Source organism: Montipora capricornis, chromosome 3, assembly GCF_036669925.1.
Source record: "Montipora capricornis isolate CH-2021 chromosome 3, ASM3666992v2, whole genome shotgun sequence".
NCBI classification, from domain to species: Eukaryota; Metazoa; Cnidaria; class Anthozoa; order Scleractinia; family Acroporidae; genus Montipora; species Montipora capricornis.
In genome coordinates, this window is record NC_090885.1 from 72,553,607 (window position 1) to 72,576,106 (window position 22,500).

General features: G+C 40.4%; 3 protein-coding genes across 10 annotated transcripts in view; 1 reads left to right on the forward strand and 2 right to left on the reverse strand.

The window, feature by feature from the left end:
• Window positions 1-1,570, forward strand: part of LOC138043973 (dynein axonemal assembly factor 9-like) — a 68,540-nt gene extending 66,970 nt beyond the window's left edge. For both annotated transcript variants that reach the window (XM_068890511.1, XM_068890510.1), the window contains one exon: window positions 594-1,570. In XM_068890511.1, the coding sequence (XP_068746612.1) occupies window positions 594-703 (110 nt within the window). In that variant the 3' untranslated portion in view covers window positions 704-1,570. The remainder of the gene's footprint in view (window positions 1-593) is intronic.
• A 642-nt stretch (window positions 1,571-2,212) lies between these two features.
• LOC138043976 (carbohydrate sulfotransferase 5-like) lies at window positions 2,213-9,445 on the reverse strand. 2 transcript variants are annotated; one of them, XM_068890519.1, is made up of 3 exons: window positions 9,013-9,445; window positions 8,645-8,696; window positions 2,213-4,540 (listed from the first exon to the last, which is right to left on the reverse strand). In XM_068890519.1, exon 3 carries the CDS (start codon window positions 4,508-4,510, stop codon window positions 3,260-3,262), a length of 1,251 nt encoding a protein of 416 aa, XP_068746620.1. In that variant the 5' UTR covers window positions 4,511-4,540; window positions 8,645-8,696; window positions 9,013-9,445; the 3' UTR covers window positions 2,213-3,259. The 2 variants fall into 2 exon arrangements, with proteins under 2 accessions (XP_068746620.1, XP_068746621.1); XM_068890520.1 differs by lacking the exons at window positions 8,645-8,696; window positions 9,013-9,445 and adding an exon at window positions 6,542-6,565.
• A 6,747-nt stretch (window positions 9,446-16,192) lies between these two features.
• The window catches only part of LOC138043974 (carbohydrate sulfotransferase 3-like), an 11,010-nt gene continuing 4,702 nt past the window's right edge, over window positions 16,193-22,500 (reverse strand). For all 6 annotated transcript variants that reach the window (XM_068890514.1, XM_068890512.1, XM_068890516.1 and 3 more), the window contains one exon: window positions 16,193-17,657. In XM_068890514.1, the coding sequence (XP_068746615.1) occupies window positions 16,474-17,657 (1,184 nt within the window). In that variant the 3' untranslated portion in view covers window positions 16,193-16,473. The remainder of the gene's footprint in view (window positions 17,658-22,500) is intronic.

A 22,500-nucleotide genomic window follows, 5' to 3' on the forward strand; every position in this document is an offset into this window, starting at 1 on the left:
ACTGTAAATTACAGCAAACACGCATCGGTGGTGGGTGACTAAGATTGCGATTTCTCGGTTATGGTCGCTAAGGAGAGACCTCACTCCAGAGAAGCTTATAGTTACAGATCCAATATGAGCGAAAGATGTGAGGGGTTGTTTGCTATCTACAGATACCTTGCAGCACTCTTCATCTTTAAATTTCAGCTTAGTCTTGATTGCATGATTTTCACGGTAAAAAGTTCAATGTCATTGCGTTTGAAGCAACGAAGTGAAATACATTATCCTTCGATGCTCAGTCAGGAGGTATGCTTAATTTCGATGAAATCGATTTTTGTTGCACAGTCAAGTACACTTAATCCCTTGTTGTTTACTTGGAACATGGGGAATGAAAATTAACAGCCTGGCCCTGGTTGCTCGAAACATGGTTAGAGCTAACCAGCGTTAAATACCACAGAAACCTATACTGAGGTTTTGATACATCCATTCTTAGCGCTAACCAGGATTCGAGCTACCGGCCCCTTCGTGACAACTAATCGAGGATTAAAAGCGCGAGCAAGAGACTGATTTTCAGTTTCCACACTTTGTTTTTTTTTTCTTTAACTTGCAATTAGTAATCGAGATATTTATCGAGAGTTACCTGCTGCAAGCCAATGAAGAAATCAAGAGACGAAACTTGCTTGTGAAAAGTCACCCAGTACGTGATATCTTCACAAAACCTTAACAGAGTATGGTTTTGCCCTCTTTTATCGTACCACTTGGTTCACAAATATTTCATTTACCCCATTGTTTAACTCAGGGCGGCGAAGAAATATACCGGACGCGCAGAACGTGCAAAGCTCTTTTTTGTTGTTGTTAAATATGCAGGGGGTTTCTCTCGCCGTCGCCATTGCGGCGTGAACTCCTCGATATACTTTTTCTGACAACGTCGTGTTTTTTTTTTTAATAAGTTTGTGAGTCAGTGACTCTTGAAAAAGAACCATTTCGATGGGAAAATACTTTTTTCACAGGGAGCTTGATTTACTATTAATGGCCATTTTTATACAAGAGACGTATACAGCGTCTGGGCAACTTTGGAGACGACTAAACGATTTAGTTAGTCCAGACGTAGGTGTCTCTCGCCCGTCTTTACGAATTAAATGACAAACTAACCTTCCATGTGATCTGGTGACGTAATTTGGAGAGGACTGGGAAGAAAAAATTTAACGCCGTATCCCACAACTGCGCGCGGCCTTAGGTGTTGTTTCCAAACTCCCCGCGGTATTTCCATCGCCAAAACTCAACAGATCATTCCGTGTCTACCACATTTCCTGTTACTGAATGAACATTAAAGTAGACCCGACGAGATCTAACCTCGCTTCTGCCATGTTGAATTCGAAAATAAGGCCGCACGCGGTTGTGGGATACGGCGTTGACATTTTTCTCCCCAGTTCTCCGAGTTACGTCATCAGATCACCTGGAAATGACGCGTTAAATAAAATTTCCAAAAGTCGTCCAGGCGCATTCTAAGTCTAGTATAAAAACGACCAATGTATAAAAAAAACTGATAACATACTGTCTATTCATGTACCAATAAAACTTCGATTCACAATTTCCTTGAAGTCAGCTTAATTCTGACCGGATATATTTCTCTTCAAGAACCAGGGAGGCAAAATGGTAGTTCCTTGTTCGTTTCAGACTTCTTTGGACCTTCTTTAGATTTTACTAAGTAATACTAATTTTGTAATTCCCAAATCCGTGATGATTCTTTCGTTGTTTTACTTTGTTATGGTTCAAGTTGTTAAGAATAGCCCACTTTCGATATATTAAAATTCAGTCCTAAACAAAAGGCATCATCTCGAGGCTTTATTTTCCAGAGCCTCGACATGATGCCTTTTCTTTAGGACTGAATTTTAATATATCGAAAGTGGGTTATTGTGTAGGAAATCGTGTGGACGTGCGTTTTGTGATTTATGGGCCATAAGTCACGAATTGAACGAACGTTCACAGGACTTACTCAACAAAATTACTCCGTCGCCGTGTTTCCATAGCAACTTGCATATTGCACTCTACAGTGTACCGGTATTTATGCATCCTCATTGACCAATAAGAAATACGATATGCTGTTGCGTATAATAAACTACTCTTCATCAAAGTGGAGGTGGTTAGTAGTGGGTATTTACCAAGCCGCGAAGCGGAGATATAAATATTCAGCACATGTACTAAAACGGTGAGTCAATGTAGCATAAAGAGATTTTAGAGAAGAAAAGAAATTTCTCATTAATTCCTGCAACGATTACAATATTTTTGGGCGCAAATCCCGTGCGAATTACTCGAAGGTGAATAGCAAAGGATATTCGGAAATAGAGCGCGCCTTCAACGTTATCCACTGTTTATATTCTCCAATAAGTTCAAGCTGATTTTCTCCAGCGACGCCAGTGTGCGGATCTCAAGCGACATACGCAAGAGCGTTAACTTCTTAATTTTAGTGTCTTTTGTCCTAAAAGATGGCATTCAGTTATGATTAAAGTTTGTGAGCTATATGAAGTTTTAGGTACGATCTTGAGTCTGCGGCAAAATTTGCCATCTTTGGCAAATCTTTAAGAGATACGTTTTTTGAAGTCGGGGATACTCGGAAAAAATCCAAGTGCTCTATCCTACAACCCAGCATAGCAGGACAATAGGCCAGTTTCGTATTCTCTCGGTTAGACTGGATCTAGCATGAAATGGAGGCTAATGCGGGGGAAATAATTTGCATGTCAAAAGATTCCCCCGCAATAGCCTGCATTTCATGCTCGATCCAACCCAACCGTTTGAAAACGAAACTGGCCTATTAGAGCGGTTTTCAATTGAGTGTCGAAAGTAATTAGAGAATTACTTTGGTTTTGAAATACTTCACTCAGTGATTGGTTCAAAGTTCTCGCGCCACTTTTTCAACCAATCAGAAGTGAAACCAAAACCAATCGTGGCTTGCGCTTGCACATTTTCCCGCGCTTTGCGTCGGCTACGTGTAATTACTTTGAGTTTTGATTGGTTTACTGGATTGTATCCGTGCCTTTTGATTGGCCCAAGTAATTACTTTGGTTTTGGTTTTACGACAGTCATTTGAAAACCGCTCTATCACCAGAACCTATTCTAGCGAGTCTCCAATACCTCGGTAGTAAAGCATCAGAACTAGAAATCGGACGGTAGGAGGTTCGGCTCGTGCAAACGAGCACTCGGATTTTTTAAAGGGATCCCCCGAGTCACGACTGAAAAAAATATCTATTCATTTGATCCAAAGTGGTTACCAAATTCCATCTCATTCCTTCATGGCAAATCGTGTTTCATTTACATTAGGGTAGCCAAGAAAATTAATGAGGTCACCACAAATACTCTCCACGGTTCTAAGCATTGGTTTTGGAGCGTTTTTCCACAGATCGATAGAAGCTGAGGCATTTCGGTATAGGGAATAAGCGTCTTCCTGTTTTTTATTGTCGTTAAGAGTATTTATCCATTCGTAGATTTCGGATGACCAATCAAATTCTGCAAACTTGTACAATTCCCGAGTGATCTTTTTCGTATTGAAGGCAAGGTCTTCGTAGCGAATTATTTGAAACCGATTCTTGAGCCAGGGTGGGGGAGTTAACGAAGCAAGCCGTAAATTCTTCAGCATTGGATTGCAAAGCCTAGTAACGTCCCTATTAAAGCTCGGATCGGAATGATTCTTGATCCAGCCGACCTTTACCATGGAGTACACCACTGATCTCGGATCGCGAACAAGGTGAACGATTTTGACGAGGTAGTTTTTCTTTTGGAATAGCTCCTCTAAACTTAGTATCGATTTTTCAGGCAACCGGTGCGCCAGAATCTTGAGGACAGTGTATTTGTAGTTGTTGCAAATGTCGTATAGCTTGCTTTTCGAAAAGCCGGTTAAGTTCTCTTTCGACAGTGCTCTACTCTTGCTTTGATGAAAGGGGCTTTTCGTAAACATTGAAAAAGCTCTTTCACTGATATTGTTAAAATCACATTGTAATAAGCCGTTAATAACTTCGAGGCTTGTCCTTTCGTAAGTTTTCTCTTTCCAATGACTTCCTGTCGTATTCATATAAGACGGATACAACGGCTCGAAGCAATACATAATGTTTGGATTTTTGTCAAATAATGATCCAAGAAAAGACGACCCACCTCGTCCAGGGCTCAATATTATAACATTTTTTCGCAGATGTAACTTTTGGCGTAATTGGGTCCCCTCTTTGTTGTTTTTGCCATATTTTCTTGACGAAGATCGAAGCACTTTAGAACCAAGTTCAACTGGATTTCCATTTACTGACTGGATTGATGTTGATGTTTTTTCTACGTACAGGGACTTCTTTCTTTCATGTTTTTTTCGTTCAAGTCTCTTTGATGGATTCATACCTCCGAGTAAGGTGTTGTTGAAATAGTTGATGCGCTCCACTTTCGCATACCGTATCGCTTTATGCATCGATTGGTGATAGCAGGAAAACAGGAAAATCAAATTGGTGGCCACAGAACAAAATAATAAAAGTGGTAACATTCGGCTGAGCCTCATGTCTGCGTGAACTGTCGCTGATTTATACACCTGAAAATGGAAAGCAAAGAAGATTGTTTTCGTTTCGGGTATGGAGGAAATGTTGGGTGTTCACATCTCTCGCTTCCCACCAATGTGACCCGGACTCAAGTTCTGAATTACGTTGTAGGTCTAAGCTTACGTCCAAGTAAAAAGTCCAGCACCCGGCAGCTGGCCTGACTTCTGGTTGTCTTTTTGTTTTTGTGGTCTTAATTGTTCAGACGCCCTTCACGCTAATCCAGCCATGTCAATCACATGCTGGCAGAGATAGAATTCCACGCCCTCCTCTTTGCAGTTAGTGGGTGGGATCTTCAATGTCCCACGTTGTTAACAGCAAGGGATTGTGTGACGGGGACTACAATTGATGTTTTTTAATCCTTATCCGGAAGATTTAAGGACTTAAGATTGGAAACTCTAATTTTAATGTAAAGCTTTCAACGGAGCAATCTGTAATTGAGACAAAATTTCAGATTTCACAGTTTGTTTTCAGTGTTGAAACATAGTTATGGTTGAAATTACCAAACAGCGTGAAAATTAATGTTATGTACACTTAATGCATTCCAATTGAAACCATTTAGGCGAAAACATCGATTAAAATAAGCAACGCGTACACTTGTGAAGGTTTGCAACCCCAACACCTCCCAAGGAAAGGTGTTGGGGACCCACAGACCCATGCGGAGTACCAGGACTTGAGGTTTATTTTACTTACCATGGAAAGAAGAGAACAAAAAACCTATAAGCGCCATCAATAAGTTTGCTAAGTCGAGATTTAAGCAAATATTGTCAAGAAACAGCTTTTTTTAAACAGATTTTTCTTTAGTCACGCAATCGAAACATCATGGTTTTGTAAGATAAAATCAACGAAAAAAAACCATACTGATTTAAACTCTATGCCGTAAATTGAGCTTTTCGAAAATCGGAATTTTCACTTCTGGTAGGGTACAAAGCCATGCTAGTAAGGAGACTGGGAATAGCAGGCCAGTGACGTCAAGACTGGAACGCAGGGAATTTTAGGGACAGAAATTCGTTCTTTTGTCTTTAACATTGTTGCAACCAAGTACAGCTCATCTCAGAAGCAGTTTCAGCAACTACTGAATCTCACAAAAAGGAAAATTTGGGCCCTGGGAAAAATGCGTTGTGGTGTTGACGTCACAGCTCTGCTATCCCCAGTCTCCTTATTAGCGCAGTTTTGTACTCCACCGGAAGTGAGGATCGCAGAGCCCAGGATCAGTGTGTTATCCACACTCAATTGAACACTCGAAACTTGGACGAGGTTGACTAGCCATAGAGTTATTTTCATAGAGTTATGACATTAGAGTTAGAGTTAAGTTTCCAAAATCCTGAATTCAAGATTTTGGAAGGCCTAAATCCTTAGGCCTAAGGTTAGCTTTTATGAATGTTGGCTGAGGATTTTGGAAACTGAACTTTAACTCTACGACATAACTCTATGAAATAACTCTAAGAATAGCTGTGCTCAACTTGGACTGTATATCCTTCATTATTCCCAACAATGATCCACGTTCGCTCACACCGTACATACATTCCAACTGACAACAACTCTCTTGTTTTGGCATTTAAAGGTATAAAATATATATTGTTCGCATAATTATGATAAGTACATGTCATATTCTTATCTCCTAAAAACATCACGCACGTTGCGTTCAAAAGCAATTAACTTGTCAATTCCAAATGCATCCTTATCTCTTTAAAACTGAAATATACGCGATCAAAGTTTCTATCATTACATTACAAATACCGGCTAAGTTTAGAGTAGGGCACGTTGTGTTGCGTTACGTAACGCGGTATGTTTCCCAACAGTTTTTAATTTTTTTAAAAATGTCCCCTGTGTGGTGCAGATAGTTCTGTTATGGGATTTTATTACTTGTTTCGTAGTCAGTTGCGATAGGTTTGCATGTATAACGAGCGATGAAAGATATTTTGTCATTGCAGTCTCGTTCTTCTTTGACCGCATTACTTCGAATAAAAAAACGTTGGTATATTAAACTATCATACCTATCAGTGAGATTCACGCGATCTTGTTGTGAACATGAAAGGAAAGGAAAGGAAAGGAACTTTATTTAAGTGTCTAGTCGTTCTAGCGCTGGAGCACTAATTGGGAACACTGTAAACTGGAATTAACACTTAACGCAGATTAAGTCAAATGTTGGTTTTTGAGGAGAGGGGAAACCGGAGAAAACCTCCCGGTGCAGAGTATAGAACCAACAAACTCAACCCACATATGACGCCGAGTCTGGGAATTGAACCCGGGCCACATTGGTGGGAGGCGAGTGCTCTCACCACTGCGCCAACCCTGCACCCCATGAGACAAAGAAGAACAGTTTTTCGTTTCAATGGAAAGCGATGTTTGTTCCGAACCAGTCATGCCGGTGGACAACCTTCAGTGGTCCCAAATGTTCCGGTAAAACCAAACCGAAAAGGACATTTCGGGAATTCCAACTGGAAGGGTAAGGGTTAAGGTCTCCAGGGATTTTGGCCGAAGAGAAAGCACCCGTCATTTTCATACGTCAACACCTTCTGACAACATGAGAGACAGCCTAACCGAGCTTGAAATCCGGGTTTCCGTGGGATTCAAGTCCCGCTCCTGTTGAAGTTTTCCAAGCGGTTAGTTGGAGTTTACATAGGAATTTCTTAATGAATTGCTTAATTAGCCCTGAAGAGCGCCTGAGCAATGAATTCAAAACATCCTGATAGAATAAACGCATCGTTGACTGTGTAGAAAACTCGAAGAGCTGATCAACACAGAAGAGCTAAGCTCTGATCTACAGGGTTGTTCCACAATCCTAGACAAAAGCCTTTTTCCCCAAGACAATATGTCACGGTTGCATAATTTGCGCATTTTGTCTTAGATAGGGCGTTGGTGGGGGGCGGGGTGGAGTATGGTCTGCATTCTTTTCAAGTTATCGTACGAAATTTTGGAAAATAGGCAAAGTTTCAACTCTTTTCATCGAAGATTGTAGACATGATTTTTTTTAAAAAAAGGATAGCTTTCAGTAAATGCGATGAATACCTCTGTTAAAAAGTTGAAGTTTCCAGCATTTGGTACCATTAACCATTAATGGGAGCTGAAATCCAGCGATAAGGATTCGCCCCTTCTAAATACTTTCTTTTTTCTAAGCTGATGAAAAGTTAAGAGGTAGATAAAACGTGTTAAGGGAACATGAAGATAACTTCCAAAGAGGGAGATCAAATTAATCGCTCCATCAAGTGTAGCGCCGCCATTACTTTAAGCCAGTGAAAATCATCCCCTTGTGGCTTCTGTTGTCATTCTGTTGCCCAGGTAACCAAATCTACGTCATGATTTGGTATATCAAATTCAGGTATCCCGAATGACAATGCAATAATTACATCGAGTTCCGTAGAGAGAAAAAGTGAATGACGAAAGAGTGGCGCCTTTATTCGAGGAATGAAGAATTGACATAAAAGCAAAAAAGTTCTTCATACAACGGCAAATAGTAGTCTGATAGGTGAGAAGCGGGTGAAAAAACAATAAAAAAACTCGACGAAATGCACAAACGAGGACGTAAGATGCATGAGGGGGGAGGGGGGGGGGAACAATGGCTTGAGTCAGAAACTCTTTCACCCGTAAATGAACGAGTAATCTGGAACAACAACCTCATTTAAGATCAAAGTAACAAACGACACGCAAACGAAAATTTTGTAGCTAACTTTGCCATGAACATAGTGAAGTTGCTCTGAACATAGTGAAGTTGCTCTGTGATCATTGAAGATTAAGGCAAATGTATAATTACCTCTTCAAACCACGAATTTTGTAACTCGTAACTGCTAAATTTCATCCACATGTTATCTGCTAACCTTGACTAAACCTCGGCCTCACGGTCAATACAATACTGATTAGAGAGATTTAGCATTGCTCCCACGAGAAACGTTGGGCTGCTGCTTGTCTTGGAAGCATGAAAATTCTCTAATTCTAACTCTCTCTCTCTCTCTCTTGAGAACAAGCCAGATGTCTGAAGCTTGCAGGCGAGAAATGAGCTTAAATTAATCGAGTTTGTTTGGCGAAACACAAATTTTCGGCCTTCCGTTTCGGTTTGCCGTAAACACTATACAAAATGTTGCAAATTTTACAGAACCTACCGGATAAAAACGAAGACACTCTTGCACCAGCTGTGTATCTTACTGTCCCACACTGAAACGACAAACGACGAGAGCACATAGTCATAACTCAGAAGCGTCTTAGCACTTTTGTTAAGACAAAAGACGGTTCCCAAAAGACACTGATAACAACAAGTTAATTCGTCTGGGAATTTACAGTAAAGTTTGTGTGCAAATTTAAACATATGTCAACTGTGCAGTTAATAGTCAAGAAGACGAATCTATAATTACCTATTTAAATCAATAATTTTGGCGGCAGTTACTCAAAACGCTTAAATTTCAACGTTCACATAATTTCTTGAAACCTCGAATTGACTATCCTCGGTCGCAAGATTTTGTAAATTACTTACCGAATAAAACATAGTTGGTAGAGGGAGACATTTGAAAAAAATATCGCCGTTGCATAAACGCGCGTCTCTTTTGGGAGAATCAAGACGTTGTCAGTATCCTTACACTCACAGGCCGGAGTGATCTGTTTATTCCGCATTCAGATATAAATCCTGTAAAAGTTTTAAATATACGAAAACACGCATGAATGATTTCGACTTATTTGCATCGAAAATAGAATGCAAATGAACTGAAAGTTTTTGATAGCGACGAGAATGCAATTAACATCATAGGCAGCCCAAATGCTCAGCTATTATTTGAGTAGCACAACGGAAGATTATTCGTCCAGACGGATAATGCGTCTTGTGCCCGTCGTTACACTAGAGACGCATAACCAGACGAACAACAAATGTTTGCCCAAGTTCGTCCAGACGGATAATGCGTCTCTAGTATAAAAACGGCCATTGTTTAATTTGATATTAAAGTACCTGTAACAATAGATTTGGAACTGAGTAAACTGCACCAGACGAACTGCTTGTCAATGAACTACAAATTATCTGCTGTGATGTGTTAAAAAATACGGCAAACAATGAACTGCAGAAGAGGAATTGATAAAAACACTTCAGCAGATAGATTCTTCTCAGGTCTTAATATCCAGGATGGCACTGGTAAAAATGTCGCTTGTTGCTTTTCTAGATCTCACCATTTTCGCAGTACCCCTCAATCATAATACATACATACTTAATTGACCAAACCCATATTCTCTTGGTCGGCTCCATCTCATCATCTAAAGCAGAGCTAGAGGCGGCTTTAATTTGTGATCTCCACAAGTCCCTGTCTATTCCCTTCGCTCTTATCTCCGTCTCGAATAGTTCCACCTTATTCCAATATATATTTTTTTGCTTGAAAAAAAGACCTTTTTGCCTCATTCTTAAACTTAAAATACTTAATAAATAAACCCCTGCGAGCGGCTGGTATGTCGGCTGATAATGTACCAAAAGTAAAATAGAATAAATTAAACAAAAATCTCCCAAAAGGTCTTTTGCTGATGGTAACTTTTGTATTTGCGGCACAAAATTTATGTTGTTTTCTTGTCGTAAATTTTGTTGCTGATGGCAATTCTTTTAAATTCTCGATCGACAGCTTTCTAGTGTCACTATCACTAGAATCCACAAAACGAGTTCGTTTTTCTTTAATGTAAATCCAAAGCTCTTCTGCTGCCTTTTTTTCCGCTGACTTTTTTTCTTTACAACGGAAATGATCGCTACTGCATTTCGTAGGGCAAATATCCACGCAAAAGGGGGTTATTGCGTGATAACTGTCCTGTAAGTTTGCACCACGTGACGTAAATTAGCCAATAAAATTGCCCGAAGATTAATAGCTTGGTTACAAAAAAACATATTTAACTTTGAACGAGGCAATAAGGGCTAATTTCCAGGTAAACTATGTAATACCAAAATGGTGGCCATTTTGGAGAAAGGTGTATTAGGGGCTAACTGATGAACCCCAATCATCGAATCGACAGAACAGAACAACAACAACTGCATGTTAAGCACCCCAACTGACTAGAGACCAACCAGTTGACTATTTGCAACTGCAGCCGAGAAGTTGAACCAGGGACTGCTAACGAGTTTTCAGAAAGGGGCTTTGAACCCGGGATCCCCGGATCTTAAGACAATGCAGATCTGGGCTGTGCCACAATTTAGTGTGAGCGTAGCGTCCAATTCAGCAAGCCTTGAATGATACTTCATATACTCTTTACCTATTCGACTGAAACAGTGGTTAGGGCGCCGCTTGCCTTCAGCTCCGAACATCCGGGGTTCATGTCCACTCGCTGAATTTGTCGGATCCTGGTAGTCCCTGGTTCAACTTCTTGGCTGCATTTGTAAGTGAGCGACTGGCTTGCCTGCGGCCTGTTGAGATTCTTAAAATTTGCGCTTCTTTTATGTTGTTTCATCGGCCCTGAATCGAACAGCCCCTAGTAATAGTAGTAACAGTAAGGGCTTATTATCTGGCTCGTCATCTGATAATAGATACATTCTCTTTATTACAATAGCTGATGAAATCTAGTAATAATTACATTATAATTAGTTAATTAATTATAATTAATTGTAGTATATCTACTTAAAAAATTCAACTTATAATACATGAGCCTAACAGCCTATCAAAACACCGATAAAACGTTACGTGTATGAGCTTTATATCCTGATAAAACACGCCTCGTCAGAATTATACTAATGAGGCATAGCTTATTTTTCTGATATGCTAATATTCTCCTCTCATAACTGGAACCATTGTTCTGAGTCCAGGGGGACACGCTTCTTGTGGAGTGTTTTTGAAGCCGTTTAAAAAACTTGCAGGGCGTGTTTTATCGGGTTTTAAGGAGGTCTCAGGCATATAGAGCAATACTGTTTGTCGTCTGTACAGTTTCTTATTCAGACAGGCAATAAATTGAAGAGTTTTCCAGCTGAGTATCGAAAAGTATTAATAATAGAAGGAGCTACAGTCGATCGCAGACCTCTAGTATGCTTAACAATTTCTAGTTGAAAATAGTCAGACCAGTTGTCAGTACAATGTATATAGAGCGTTGTCCCTGAGTTCATGGACGGGCAACCAGCCGAGACTCGGCTCATAATATCAGTTTTGCGTTTTATGTAGCGTCCCAAAACAAAGTTAGAAGCAGCAAACTGGAGGCGCTTCAGAGGGAGTCAGGGAAGTGATCATAGAATACTGTATCACACTGACTGAGTTTAGACAGAACAAGTGACTCTACTAATTGCTTTTTTAGGTTGAAGTTCGTGAAATTGTTGATTTTCTTTATTATTCTTAGCAATATAGCAGCATTTAAGGGTTCTTGATCGTGAAAATGTACACCCAATAATTTACTCGTATTCAAGTATTATCATATATATCATACATCTTTATTTACCCTCGGATATTTAGAGTAGCTTAGTGTAGCTAATATCTCCGAGCATTTACCCTCCCAACCATGATACACCACAGAAGACAGACCACAACACCGGGAACTACATGCCCTACTCTTTGCGACAAGTGTGCGGGTTCTTTTACGTTCCACAGGATTATGAACATTGAAGGGTTGTGAGACGGGACCTCCGGCTTATCGTCCTTATCCGAGAAGACTAGAGAATCTAACCATTTGCAGATGTAATTACAAAGGCAGCACTTTCTCCTCAGTTATTTAAAGACCCTTAGTGTTGGTCCGGCCGGAGTTGAACTCACGATCTCCCGCGTGACAGCCCGGTGCTCAACCATGTGAAATGTGAAATGGCGACTGAGGGGCGATACCTATCTAACTAATGAACTCGAGACATTTGATGCGTAGAGAGTAGCATAGACCCAGCACAGCCTTCGTCTTGCTAGGATTGACGGCGATATGAGACCCACAAGCCCAATACTCCTCTGTGGGGAGTGGTCAAATATGTATGTATGTATGTATGTATGTATGTATGTATGTATGTATGTATGTATGTATGTATGTATGTATGTATGTATGTATGTATGTATGTATGTATGTATGTATGTATGTAACGAAACTTTTTATTTATGAGAAGCATTGTGCGTGAAACTCTTCTATCTAATTTAACTGAAAAACACCATATCATAAGGGCCGAGAGGTTTGATAACATTTCGGCAGCTTTACTATACACGAAAAAGCAGCACTACAGTAACTTTTTTGTTCAACTTTCATCATAAATATCTCTTACCAAGGAAAGATTCCCAATTGCTTGGAAACAACAATCTAGAGAACCATATTTCTTGGGACACCTTCAATTAAGGTCGTTCGCGCGAAAATCTTCCCACATTGAAATTTGTTTCATTTCTCGCCTGAAGTTAGGTCATAAATTACTTATTCCAAAAATGAAAAAAAATTGGGGGATCACCGACTTTGTTTCCGCGAAAAAGGCAAGGGAAAAATGCACTAATTTCGATAGATAGGTCATCATAACGAGATGTAGCCTCATCTACTCATCCATTGAAAATCATAAAAATAATACGTTAGAGTGAATGTTTCTGTGCACAGAAACATAGGAGTGGGTTTTTTTTACATAATCACATGCCACTGGGGATGTCGTAAATAGTAGAGTTAATCCTCAACAAGCGTTTTCGCAAGCGCTACCTGTTGTAACCAGTTCCGGAACTCAGGACAGGGAAGGAAAATTAAAAAAAAAAGATAACTTCTTACATTGTGACTTTTTTCATTTCATCATATTTTGTAGATTGTACGGAAGAGCAAGTGATTCATGTCTTAAAAAATAGGGGTCACCGACGACCTAAACAAGTAAAATCGATGTGATGTTGAAAAGCTCTTGAAAAATTTTATTTTGTCACGATTTTGCCGACCTGTCGGGGAAGGACTGGAACCCAAGAGAGGCTCGATCATTGAAAGGTTTTGGTATAAAAAAAACTTCTCGAACATAGCAACGAAGTTTCAAGCAGGCGTTGGTTAGTGTTTTGTATCATATCCCTCTATTGCCGTCTTTCTCATCTTCTGGGGTCTGGTTTTTGTGAAATATAATCTCTGTCTGTGTCCTCTTAAGTCCGCAATATTCAAGTGCATAAGGAGAAGAAGATAATTCTGCTCTATTTTCGTGAAAGTAAAGGAAAATAACTTCAAAAACATGCATTTATTTTGAACTAAGAAGTTAGTAACGTAATAAAAACATTTTTAAAAACGAACCCCATTAAATTTACGCAACGTCGCTGACTAAGACTAGCCTTCCTCGAGTTTTCAAAACTTTCAACCACTTCTCGATTAGCGACCTTTTCCAGCCTCCCGGTCCTTTCTCTTTAACGTTTCATGATGAATTGGAAATAAATGTGCCATTCTTTAGCCGACCTGGAAATTTTTCCCCGGCGTTTTTGTCGCCATAAGATCTTAAAGGAGCAGTATCACCGTTGGCGCATGCGTGACAGCCTGCCAAATTGTTTGAAAAAGTTTGCCAACTTTTTCAAAGGAGTGTGTGGGGAGTGAATATCTTACACAATCAAAGCCATCCGTGGTCACTTTAGTGAACCAAATATCCTGTGGCGTTCACAAACAAATTCACTATATTTTAGTTTTTCTTTGCTCCTTTTTTCTTAGATTTTGTTGTTTTGAAGGGGATTTGATCGTGTGTTACCATGTTGAGCAGTGGCGGCCATCGAGCTGGAAGCGGACAAATAGTGATTCAGTCTCCTCAAGAAAGCAAAAGAAGAGCAGTAATCAAAATACCAATACAGCATCTACAATGAAGAGAAACTTTTTAAGACGTGAATTCTTGAGAAATTCGACGTATGGTGTAATCGAAGCGCAAGCTGTTTCACTATTACCAAGGATCGAAGTCCATCTTCGTATTTCATTTCTAGCGAGTCGCTTAAATGTCAGAGACCACCACATCATCGTTTTTTGATAACACATTTACTATCTTCGCTCTAAAATGTCTATTTGAATATTTTGAAGAAAAAACTGCATTTAGATGAGAGGAACTGGATGCACTGGTTGTGTTTATTTGTTGCACGAATTATAAAACCGCAAGCGATGTGTAAAACACGCGTGAAGTTTTTCGTTGCTTGTCGTCTTTCGACTTCAAAGTCGTCTCTTGGAAATAAATGCACTCTCTTTCAGCTTCAAAATGCCATGTTAATCTTGATAATATGCCTGGTTTATCGTGGAGAAAAAAAATATTTGTTTGTGAGTGCCAAGAGAAAATGAGGGGACAGAGAGGAAGGCTCAGGGCGTTGGCCGGGAAATGTCATGTCCACGAAAGTTATTTTTAGATGAGCAGAAGTCTTTGTTCTAGCGGAAGTCTGTCTTCCGAGACGTCCGCACGCAGTCTTGCCTCGCTCTCAGGTTCTTAGTGAAAAAAGAAAATGGCAGCGCATGTGGAAAGCGGATGAATATTTATATTCATTCAAACATCAGACCGAGGTTGACCTGCATGCGGACGTCTCGGAAGACAGACTTCCGCTAGAACAAAGACTTCCACCCGTCTAAAAATAACTTTCGTGGACATAACATATCCCAAGGGCTGGACTGAGATCGCCCCTCTCTGTCCCCTCATTTTCTCTTGTGAGTGCTTGAACCGTCGACAGTGTTCCCGATCACCCTTCACTGAATTCAGCTGTCACGCAGAAAACAAACATGGCATCATATTTGTGTTCGATTTTATTTCTTGGACTCCCAAGAGTCCTAATCATAGATAAATTTGCATTTTAGTGCCTTTCTAAGCCGTATTTTGTCTAGACTAAGATCTCTGCGTGTGAAGAATACTGCGCATGCCATCCCATGACACTGCCCCTTTAACTACATTCTCGTTCCCAGAGCTGCGATTCTCTTGGCCCAGCGCCGCGGATCGAGAGCTCGGTAGATACGTCATGTATGGGGGATCCGCGACGCTGGCCAAAAGGATCGCAGCTCTGGGAACGAGAATGCTTTAACTTATGCTTGAAGTAATGCGTGACATATTGCAGTCGCGTTACCTGCGCAGTAAAACTTGCGCACAAACAGTAAGCGCGAACGTCTTAAAATGGCTTCAATTAAGGTTTACCTTAAATTGTGTAATCATTCTCCTGCAGCGGCCTGTCAGAGTCAAGTGGCCCCGCGCAACCTAAATAATATACAAACCTGCTCCAAAGTGAGTGGCTTCAGTCATAGCTCACTCAGTTGATTGAGCATTAGATCTCGTCGAAGCCACTTGAATTTTTGAGGAGTCTATAAATTGCATTGGATTGCTGATAAAAATTCTTCGAAATAACATCATACTTTTATATATTCGAAAAAATCCACTTACTCGTATGGGAGAGCTACGATTTAAACACCCTGCGAGCAGAAGAACCTGATCTCTAAATCTCACCGGAAGGCGAGCAAGAGAGGCTCTGCAGAAATCGCGTCAAGTCTTTTAAGTCGCAGCAGCCCAAGTTTCTGGACTGGTCACTCCGGTCAAACCGGTTTAGGCAGCGCGCGCATCAAAAGCGCGCAAGTCAAAATGGAGCCTTCAATACGAAAATCAATATGGCCTCTTGGAGTGCGATCGGTTTAACACTGTCTCCAAGCAACGGCTTGCGCATACTCAATGAAGACTTGACACGATTTCTGAAGAGTCCTTCCTTTCTCGTCATCTTAAGAAAGGTTCTGCTGGCAGGGTGCAATTTAAAAAGCCAACGTGTAAAATTATCTAAAAGTAATTAGTAACTGCTGGATTCAGGTAAGAATTGTGTTGAATCAAAAATGAATATACTCAGTGTTGTGTATGAATTTACACATCGATCAAAAAATCAAAAAAAGTATACAAAACACAATTGTCACACTTCATTTAAACTAATCAGACTGTGATTTGCTCGCGTGCGTTTTCCGCGTTAAGCGTCGCTTTGCGTTACTATTGGCTCACTTTAATTTCGCTCATTGTGATTGGCTTAAGTAATAGCTTCGATTATTGAAGCCCTTGATCCCTTATCTAGCATCATGTATTGGTTCCATTTTATTGCTACCTGTCGTAGCCAGCAAAATTAATGAGATCACTGCAAATGTACTCCACTGCTCTTGTTAAGGGCGCTGGTCCCTTTTTCCACCCGTTTAGAGAGGCCGAGGCATTTTTATATAGAGAATAAGGGCCTCCTTCCCTTGGACTTGTAGCAAGAGAAGTTATCCATTGATCAACTCTTGCTGACCAATCCAATCCCGCATATCTATGCAGTTCTCGTGCCGCATAGTCCGTATCGAAGAAAAGGTCTTCGTAACGAATTACTTTAAATCGATTCTTAAGCCATGGTGGGGGTGATATCAGACCAAGCCGTAAATTTTGCAGTATTGGGTCACAAATTCTTCGGACATTTTCAACGAACTGTGCATCTGAAGTGTTTAACCAGCCTAATGTTACTCTGGAGTACACAACTGCTCTTGGATCCCGTATGAGGTGGAGCATTTTGACGTCATAGCTTTCCTGTTCGAAGAGATCCTTCAAAGAGAGTATGCTTTCATGGGGCAATCGATCCGATAAAATCTTCAACACGGTATGGTTATAACTATAACATGCCCCTTCAAGCGAGCTTTTCGACACTTCTGGCAAATTCTCTTTCGTCAGCGCTTCGCTGTGGTCAAGGTGAAAGCGGCTGTTTTTAAAATTCCGCATTGTTAGCTTATCGATGTTACGAAAATCACACCGAAGGAAACTATCAATTACTTTGAGACTGTTGTCTAGATATCTCATCGGCTCCACCCGTGGACGCACCAAATTTTGTTTAAATTTGAACTTGCTTGCAACGGCAAACAACGGTTCATAGCAATACATCACGTTTGGATTATTATTAAACATTGATCCGAGGAAAGAAGAGCCCCCTCTTCCAGGACTTACTATTAGAAGATTTTGTCGTGGAGTTAAGGTTTGTCGTTGCAGTCGGCCTCTGTCTTCCTCTTTGAGGCCAATCCTGCCTTGCTGGATTCTGTCATCTTTTTCAAACTGAGATGTAATCATTTCCAGGGATCTATTCTTCCCCTCAAGTCTATTTTCGTGGCTGCTTTTTGCTGTTAAACCATTTCTGTACTGAGGCAAGTTCATCCACAAACGTGGTTCGTAGACGGATCGTTTAGTGAAAAATAACAAACACAAAGTGGAGACAGTACAAAAAACAAGAATAGCAAGGCGACGAGCAGCTAGCATGATCGAGCAATCTGTTGAGAAATTTGATTGTAAATTAGAATATGATCATACTTATTCCAAAAAAAAAAAGAAAAGAAAAAATGCGGACAGGCTGAATCTCCCAGCCATGCCAACACCAGTTGTCTGACTACAATCCTGGTCAAAAGTTGTTGGGAAGGTTGCGCGCATCACTCCACTTCACACCCAATTCGATTATTCCAACTATTGGCTGTACTATTTGGGAAAGAGCATGCTCTTATGGCCCCCCTCCCCCATATTCAATGTTGGAAGAAAAGTCACCATTTTGTTTTGTGCAAAATCCAAGATTGAGGGGGGCTATCTCTAAAGTGACACTATCTTCTCAACACTTTTCTCCAGGATGCAATGTGCGGATCGATGCCTTTCCCAGGCTTTCAATTTCGTTCGTCATGATTTATCGCTTAACTTTACGTAATTACTAAAATTTATCATATGATCAAATTTCCGAGCTGTGTTGTTCTCAGTGTTCTACAGACACCTTTTCGATCTCGTGGGCTCTCCTCTAGTGAAAGCTTGGTTCAAAAAACATCAAACATAGATAGGGCATGGAGCTCCCGGTGTTGTGGTCCGGCCTCATTTCATTCATTCATGTGCTGGATGAGATCGCTAATGGACTGATAGCGGCTGCCAGCGGCGCCTGTATATGCTGATGTCCGATCTCACCCATACATCCTTTGCTTGTAAAGCGCATTTGAATATGTCAATAGAAAATGCGCTATATAAATTCATTACCATTACCATTATTTTTGGGGGGGGGGGGGGGGGGGGGTTTAACTGCGACTTTCAATTCCAAACAATAGCAGGTACATTACTGAGAAGAGTTGTGCTCTATTTTCCAAATGTTCAATATGCAAGATATTTGAAAAATACAAGAGTAACCCAAACATCGAGTTCTTCGTGAGATCTTCAAAGCCACCAGCCGTCTTTAAAATTCGACGAAATATTTGCATCTCGAGTTGCTTATGTAAAAGACAATTCTCACGACTTGTTTTAGGGAATTAATGGTTAATGGGTGTTTCTAAAACGAAGAGCCAAAAACGAAGACCTAAGACCTAAGACCTATTGATCTAAAACGAAGACCCACTGATCCAAAACGATTACAGATGACAGGGTCTTCGTTTTAGATCACAGGGTCTTCGTTTTAGATCAGTGGGTCTTTGTTTTAGATCAGTGGGTCTTTGTTTTAGATCAGTGGGTCTTCGTTTTAGATCAGTGGGTCTTCGTTTTAGATCAGTGGGTCTTTGTTTTAGATCAGTGGGTCTTTGTTTTAGATCAGTGGGTCTTCGTTTTGGATCACAGGGTCTTTGTTTTAGATCACAGGGTCTTTGTTTTAGATCAGTGGGTCTTTGTTTTAGATCAGTGGGTCTTCGTTTTAGATCACAGGGTCTTTGTTTTAGATCACAGGGTCTGCGTTTTAGGTAAGTGGGTCTTCGTTTTAGATCACAGGGTCTTCGTTTTAGATCAGTGGGTCCTAGGTCTTAATCTTCGTTTTTGGGTCTTCGTTTTAGAAACACCCTATACAGTATGGTGACCGTGGTCCGCGAGGAAAAAGGATAATTAACCATTATTCCATGAGTGCGCCTTGGATATGAGATGATAGATAGCCAACGAGGCGCCAACGATATCATCTCATATCCAACGAGCGCGAGTGGAATAATTGTTTTATTAAAAACGCCCCCAAAATGTAGAAAACTGGACTACAATAAAAATAAAAAGGCCCAAAAAATCACGCATATGCTTGCCGTGTTTGAAGATCATGGTATAATGGCTCATAACCCATGATGGCTTAGCCAATCAAAACTCTCGAATTGCATTATCCAATGATCCACTTTTTAATAATCTTGAATATCCTACCTGAATCAAAACGCCACGAACTAAAATTTTCCCTGAAGATTTTTTTTTCGTTTTCTGCGATAATATTAAATTGCCAAATTCCACACTGAAATATTTCTCTTGTAATTCGAAAGAAGGTGAACATAATCGCGAGCCCTTCGTCCGCGAATTTGGTCTTTGGTCCGCAAATCCTGTAAGCAGCCCAAAAAAATACCTGTTCATTATGGCGCGCCTTTCCAGTAAACAGCTTTATTTTGTAATGCATGTATTAAATTTCTATTTAAAACTCTGCAGCAAATTCGTTCCCAACCGCAGAAATAAGTGTACCTGTAAATTCGTTCTGCAAAAAGACACGTGTTCCCGTTGCCTTTTATCTTTACACAAGCTAAGTAAACATGACTATGTAAGTTACGGAGCCGCAAAAGTAGAGACTTTCTAGAAAGACAAATTAACACACCTGTCAAAAAACTTGAATTCCGCACAATCACCGATAGCAGGAAAACCGAAATTTCGTCATGTCAAAGAGAATAATCAAGAAATCATTGGACACATTTGTTTTCTGTAGTATTTTAGTTAACGAGGAAAAATAGCATCATGTTCGGAAAGGTCGCGAACCAAGGATCTCGCGGACCAAGGACACCATACTGTAGTTAATAGCGACAGGATAGTTAAAATAAAAACTTACAATTTCCACGACACGGGAAAAATGCTCCGCTTGCCCAACCAGCAAGCCACGTTAAAGGAAATGCATCTGCAAATACTTGTCAAACAGGATCAAAGCCACGACGAAGACAAATGTTGTTGTTGTTGTATGGTTCATTTTTTCGGGGGTTTTACAGTCGATTTCACATTAGTAATTACTTTATGGCGCCACGTTGCGAAGTTTGTTGGGATTACGAAAAGCCAATTACGCGGCGAATTAGACAGACAAATTGCGAACTTTGAAATGAACTTCCCTACCAGATCGAACTTCGCAACTCTTTGCCGTCCGAGGTTCGTGACATCGAAAACAAGTGGTTTGAGGATTCAACACCATTCAAAATAGTAAAATATTCATTATATCTCTAAGGTTAATCCGGCGCGCGAGCAAGGAAACTAGTCGAAGTCAAGCGGAAAGTTCAACTCCGTGTCAAAATCCGAAAAACTAAATCTTCCTTGGCTGTTTGAAATAGTTTCTTGCAAGATTCAAACAGTTTTACAAGTTTATGTAACAGAAACGACATGAAAAACTGGGTGTTTCTAAAACGAAGACCCAAAAACGAAGACCTAAGACCTAAGACCCACTGATCTAAAACGAAGACCCACTGATCTAAAACGAAGACCCACTGATCTAAAACGAAGACCCACTGATCTAAAACGAAGACCCCGTGATCTAAAACCAAGACCCTGTGATCTAAAACGAAGACCCACTGATCCAAAACGAAGACCCTGTGATCTAAAACGAAGACCCACTGATCTAAAACGAAAAACGAAGACCCACTGATCTAAAACGAAGACCCACTGATCTAAAACGAAGACCCTGTGATCTAAAACAAAGACCCTGTGATCTAAAACGAAGACCCACTGATCTAAAACGAAGACCCTGTGATCTAAAACGAAGACCCACTGATCTAAGACGAAGACCCACCTCAAAAGTGTTAAAACGATGCCATTGTATATTATGGCATTGTGGGAACGGTGGAACAGTGGAACATCTGAATGTGAGCTCTGAGTACGTGTTCTCGAAACTCCTCACAAGTAATGATATAGCGATGTTTAGTGTGATGTCACCCATTGTTACTACAGTAATATGGCAAACAGAACCTAATTATCATTTTAACAGGTTCCCGCAAAGCAGACAAAATTTTATTGGTGGAATTCTGCTGGTTTGGGTAAAACCCACAAAAATGGACCACCTCGAAAGGCCACACCATTTGCCTTCTCACGCAAGCAGGCTGTTTTTGTAGACAAATGGTAATCTATACATCAATAACATGACTAAAAGTGACAACTATGACAGCTATTACGTGACAGATTTTTTAGACACAGCTTCAGAGATTAAACTTCTTTATTCTGGCGTGGAACTTCAGCACTCTGCCGTTGCCAGCAGCCAACTCTCTCTAGGTCTCTCAAAAACTGGCGTTTGTATATGCTCTTGGCTAGCTATGATTGGTCAAAGAGCTTGAAAAATTTTACAAACGTGATCCTAACACTCTCATCAACCACGGCGGAAAAGCTTGTGGTAAAGACTTGCGGTACATACTTCAGGCTAGCTAAATTCGATTGTTGGATAAACTGATAGCAACGGACACCGCAGTTTCCGCGGTCCTTTACACTAACCCGTGCTGGCTAACCGCGAAAAAACTAACAATACATATCATTACGTTAAGATAACTAACAACAACAACAATTACAACTGCACAAGAAAGATCCGCAAACACAGACCTCGATCGGCGGAAATTCGGCTATCGCCCAGAGCCATTTGTCGTGGGTTAGTTCTTTACATTAACCGAGAGGGACGAGGTTGTTTGCGACACTTAATTTGGTTTCCACGTTTCAAGTTGCTATCTAACTTTTTAAGCATCGTGCATTAAAATACTTTGCATACAATAAGACGATCATGAAGTTGTAATTGTTGTTGTTGTTAGTTATCTTAACGTAATGATATGTATTGTTAGTTTTTCCGCGGTTAGCCAGCACGGGTTAGTGTAAAGGACCGCGGAAACTGTGGTTTCCGTTGCTATCAGTTTATCCATCAATCGAATTTAGCTAGCCTGAAGTATGTACTGCAAGTATTTACCACAAGCTTTTCCGCCGTGGTTGATGAGAGTGTTAGGATCACGTTTGTAGAATTTTTCAAGCTCTTTGACCAATCATAGCTAGCCAAGAGCATATACAAATGCCAGTTTTTGAGAGACCTAGAGAGAGTTGGCTGCTGGCAACGGCAGAGTGCTGAAGTTCCACGCCAGAATAAAGAAGTTTAATCTCTGAAGCTGTGTCTAAAAAATCTGTCACGTAATAGCT

What these genes read in the sequence shown, in the direction of transcription:
- LOC138043976 (XM_068890519.1), bottom strand. Translation starts at nt 4,510, where the DNA reads ATGAGGCTCAGCCGAATGTTACCACTTTTATTATTTTGTTCTGTGGCC.